This window comes from Camelina sativa, chromosome 6, assembly GCF_000633955.1.
Source record: "Camelina sativa cultivar DH55 chromosome 6, Cs, whole genome shotgun sequence".
NCBI lineage: Eukaryota > Viridiplantae > Streptophyta > Magnoliopsida > Brassicales > Brassicaceae > Camelina > Camelina sativa.
Window position 1 is genome coordinate 16423183 of NC_025690.1, and position 5497 is coordinate 16428679.

A 5497-nucleotide genomic window follows, 5' to 3' on the forward strand; every position below is an offset into this window, starting at 1 on the left:
AAAAAAAAAAAAAAAAAAAAAAATCAGAGAGGTTCATGAATAGTCCAAATCACATCAAAATAAATGAATATATACAAATCGGATAATAAAAAAAATTGTGTATTCCAAAAAAAAAAAAAAAGCAGTGCATGTGGATATGATGATAGAGTATTAGAGTAATAATTCATAATTGAATCGATCCGTTGATCCTAGGACTTTGTTTTGGAGTAGAAGAGAGACATGTCGTCGTATTCAATATTCATTCGTACCTCCTATCGAGTGAGTGAGTGAGTCCCTTCCTCTCTTCCTTCTCCAAAGGAGGAGCTAGTAGAGAGCTCGCACACTACTAGGACCCACACCGTCACATGATCTAACGTGGAGATTGTTGACACGTGTTAGATGCCAATTCGTTTCCACTTAGATATATTCAGTTGTCAGAAGTAAGAGAACCGATCCCGAGGCAAAACCACGTGATTGGTTGAATGATTTTCAAATTGCTCGCATTCTCTGTTAATCTCATACTTTTTGTTTAGTATAAATTAGTTTAATATAATCGACCTAAACAAGTTTTTTAAAAAATGAGCGTGGAGACAATCCCAATCGTATCTTCTCACGTATATTAGACAAAGAGTGGGTCCTAAAGAAAACATGGGCACTTACTTGCTCGCAAGTCACCACCCGCGCCCTCTTCTTCTTCTCACCTGTTCTCTCTGTGTGCACATGCTCAATCCCCTCCACCGACTAGATACGCATACGGTCCGCATAAATCGTATATTATACGTTATCAAAATAATTATACGGTCAACCGTACGTAATAATGATTAATTTACTACCTCCTACTCCGCCAACATTTATGTATCATCGATCATCATCATTAATTATTACTATAGCTAACTATAAATAAATTATGTGTCACGGATTTGTATTACTCTTGTGATATAGATCCATAGAGGTGGCAAATTTAAATGTGTGATATGGACACATTTAAGTTGTAACTTTTATTTAGTCATGTCATGTGTACTTGTTGAGATCATTAGAAAGTAATCTTTTGAGGTGTTTAGCTTTTTTCTAATACAAAGCGTAAAATTATGCTAATATAATAGTTTAGGGTTTTATAGTTCTTTCAGTAAATTTGGATTTATTATTTTTCTATTCCTTGTATGATGAATATATTCCGGTTTAAAGCAGAAGTCTTACCAAACTCATATATGGCGTTTTCGTATAAAAAAAAATTAGCTCACCGTCATACGTACATATGCGTTTGAGTTATTTAATTTTATATTGGAACTAAAGCTTATTTGGTTAATGAAACTAAGGTTTCCTGTACAAATCTACTCGTTTTAATCAATATTTGTTGAGATGTCTTAATCAATTTAAGTTTAATGATCGAAGACACACATAAGGGAGTACCTTTTCTTTTTATGCCGGAAGTTATACGAACATTTTTGGCCCCAACCATTGGCGAGGTTCAATTTTTTTTGATAGCATAATAAGCATGACAATGAATAAAAAAAGCTTAATACATTATTTTGCTATAATGCATGAAGTGATCTCAACATACAACCATTGACGACATACGATATTATACATAACATATTCTTATAAAAAGTAACACCTTCGTATAGCTTTTTGTCATTTGGAGAGTAATGGGGAGAGAAGTCTTTCAGAAGAAAGTGATCGTGTATGGAGTGATGTCCAAGTTAGTTACTGCAAATCTACACTAAAAAAGGAAGAAAAAAATAAAATAAAAGAAAGTGAAAAAGTAGAGCCTTAGAAAATCAGCATTAAATTAAATAGGTAAATCATGTGTTTTATTTAAAATTTTGTATTTCTTTAGGAAAGAGTGTGCTTGAAGTAAGGAAGCTAAGAGTATGGTTGAAGTTAGCCTAAAAAATGGTGATATATAGAAGATAATCTCAAAGAAAAACTCATTGGATATGTCTAAGAATGTGGAGTTCTTTGGATATGAATTCATTGTGTCTTCGATTTTTGGTGACTGCATACAGTTTTGTTCTCCGCAAACTATTATATTAATTTTTTTATTTAAATTTTTAACGTATTAAGTTTATCCGTTGATTTTCATAATTTGTTGTATCATCATTGTTCAGTAAGACTAAGAGACTTAGAAAAAAATTCTTATGATGATATCTACCAGACAAATATGATTAGATCATTTTATAATTACTTTATTAATTTTCAAGATAGCTTAACAAGAAAATGATCAACCCTTCTTTTTAGGTTTAATTTAGATTCATCTATATACTGCCTGACTTTTTAGCTAACTATAATGAAAAAAAAGTAAAAACTAAACAACTAATTTTAATTTGTTAAAACTTCACTGATATGCTTAATTAGTGATTAAGTTAATATAATTAGGAAATATTTAAGGCCATAGTCAGATATAAAAGAAATATTTTTCTTTGCCACTTGAGCATACAAACATCGTCCGAGGGGCAAATATTCATGAGTAAACTATTATATTTGGTTCAAAACTCACAAGGCAGTTTTTTTTTGTGCTCGATGGGTTGTAATTATTCTAACAAAATGCTGCTAGATGCTAATGGGAGGAGCACTACATTTTATCATTTATAAGAAAATAAAATATTCCAATCGCGAAATCTAGTGTACTGAATAATATAAAACGAAGAAGCTTTACTTTTTTTGTAGTAAAACAAAGAGAGATAGAGTGGAGTCATGTTTCCTTAAGCCTATGAGTAATAGACTTTTATGGTAACATACTAACATGTATTTGAGAAAAAGTCTATACATACTTTTACTTTGCAACACGTAGTCTATCTAAGGCACGGCCTAAAAGGCTCTAAAACAATGGGAAGAAAACTAACAACAAAAAAAAAGAAAGAATAAAAATCAGATAAACAAAACAATAATAATAAAATTGGAATTACATGTACGCGTAAACGTCGTATATATATATTTTCCTTGGTGCCATTTCACCTTCCCATTATCTCATTGACTTTTCTTAATCATATACGGTAGGAGCAAAACCATGACTAGAACTCTACAAGAATTATACGCGTTAAAAATCTTATTAACTTTTATCTTAAGAAATAAAAATTCGTATTTGCTTTTAATTACGCCAACTCTTTACTTAAATAACAAATTTTATTTTTTTGGGTGAAGAAATTGAACCTAGAAGGTTAGGATAAATGAGCTTTGTTGATATAATAGATGAGAAAGGTGAAGGTGATGTATGTAAAACTTTAATTTGAACGAATTTTTTTTTGCTTTAATGAGTTTTTACTTAAACCATTGCTTTTCTTAAAACAAAAACAACTTTTGGTACAGCTAAGCAAGGTTTGTGAATAAATCATCTTTGGTAAAGTCTCAATGAGAAATGGAACCCACATGAGGGGAGAGGTGAGATTATGATATTTTTAATTTTTTTTTATAAAATAAAATAAAATTATGAAATGTTTATTTTGGAGAGAGAGAGAGAGAGATGAGGAAAGAGACTTCCACATGAAGACAGGGTAAGGAATGGTAAAATACAGCTAGCAAAAGAAGAAGAGAGAGAGAGAAGAAGTGTTTCTCACACCTAACTCTTTATAATAATAAGAGAGAAGCCATTGCTCTCTCCATTACTCAAACTCCCCCAATTTTTTTTCCCAATCAATCACTCTTCACTTCTCCCCACTCCTACTCCTTTTTTTTTCCTTTCTAAGCAATCTCTATCTCTCCTTCTCTCTCTCTCTTCTTATATTCTCAAATTTGATACCTTTTCTCTCTCTCTCTCTCTTCTCATACGATCCGCACAGCACTAAGAACAGAGGTTTGATTTCCTCCTCTTTTCTCTCATTGTTCATTTTGTCTTTTGCTTTTGTTTATATAATTCTCGGAATTGTAATGGATTTTTTTAGGAATCTTGATGTTTTTTTTTGCATAATTCAAGAAGTGTCGGTGGAGCCATTTCTTTTTAAACCAATCTTGATTTTAACACTCTGTTATTGTAACTGAATTTTTTTGAATTTTTTTTTTTTTTTTTTATAATTTAACACTACGAATTCTAGAAGAAAAGATAACCCAAGAATGCTCAATTAACGGTGTTTCTTTTGACTTTTTAGAACCCTTAAAGTCTATTTTTGATTGAATTTGTATTTAGAATGGTCCACATTATTACTATTAACCCCCAAAAAAAAAAAAATTCAGAAAAGGTGGGCCAAAGCATGTTTATTTTTCAAAAATTTTGATTTTTAAGGTGGTTCCAAAATTTGGTTCAAATTTTCAAAACTTTTCAGACATAACTCATTAGAAACTTCTCCTGTTCAAACTCTTGTCATTTTCCTCTGTCTCTCTCTCTCTCTATATCTCATTCATTCACATATTAGCCCATCTCCTCCTCATTATTTTTATATATCAGTTTGTTTCTTCTCCCTCCAGCTAAGGTTGCAGCAATAATTGTAAGAAGAAGATGATTGGACAAAGCTTCCCTGAGGATCTTGATTGTGGCAACTTCTTTGACAACATGGATGACCTCATGGATTTCCCCGGTGGAGATATCGATGTCGGTTTCGGCATAGGTGACTCCGACTCTTTCCCTACCATCTGGACCTCTCATCAGGACACCTGGCCCGCCGCTTCCGACCCTCTCTTCTCTTCCAACACCACCACCAACTCCGATTCATCCCCTGAGCTCTATGTTCCGGTTAGTCCTTCTTAGCTTATTTATATATTTGTTTAGTTTTTATGCTAACATACGCATTCTTTGTTGTTCTGTTTTTGTATTTTTTGGCGCTTAATTGTTTCTATATATAATTTGGCTAACGTTGTTTATTTTATTGGGGTGAAATTTGCAGTTTGAGGATATTGTTAAGGTGGATGGACCACCAAGCGAATCCTTGGTTGAGAAGAAGGAAGATTCGTTTTCGACACACACGGATTCATCATCATCTCATAGCCAATTCAGGAGCTCAAGTCCAGTGTCGGTTCTGGAAAGCAGCTCTTCCTCGTCCCAAACCACCAACACAACCTCACTTGTCCTCCCTGGAAAGCACGGTCGTCCACGCACAAAACGTCCTCGTCCACCGGTCCAGGATAAGGACAGAGTCAAAGACATCAACAATGTGTGCGGGGCAGACTCGCGTCTCATCATTAGGATACCGAAGCAGTTTCTCTCTGACCACAACAAGATGATCAACAAGAAGAAGAAGAAGAAGAAGGCCAAGGTTACTTCTTCCTCTTCTTCCTCCGGGATCGATCTTGAAGTCAATGGAAACAATGTCGATTCGTATTCTTCAGAGCTACATCCCGTTAGGAAATGTATGCACTGTGAGGTTACCAAGACTCCACAGTGGAGGCTTGGACCTATGGGCCCAAAGACGCTTTGCAACGCGTGTGGCGTGCGTTACAAGTCAGGGAGGCTTTTCCCGGAGTACCGTCCAGCTGCTAGCCCAACATTCACTCCAGCTCTTCACTCAAACTCACACAAGAAAGTGGCTGAGATGAGAAGCAAGAGATGCAGTGATGGTAGCTACATAACCGAAGAGAATGATCTGCAAGA

At 34.2% G+C, this 5497-nt stretch overlaps 1 protein-coding gene across 1 annotated transcript in view; it reads left to right on the plus strand.

The window, feature by feature from the left end:
- Positions 3534 to 5497, plus strand: part of LOC104791753 (GATA transcription factor 8-like) — a 3428-nt gene continuing 1464 nt past the window's right edge. The window contains exons 1-3 of the mRNA XM_010517721.2: positions 3534 to 3769; positions 4378 to 4642; positions 4794 to 5392. Coding sequence (XP_010516023.1) covers positions 4409 to 4642; positions 4794 to 5392 — 833 coding nt within the window. The 5' untranslated portion in view covers positions 3534 to 3769; positions 4378 to 4408. The remainder of the gene's footprint in view (positions 3770 to 4377; positions 4643 to 4793; positions 5393 to 5497) is intronic.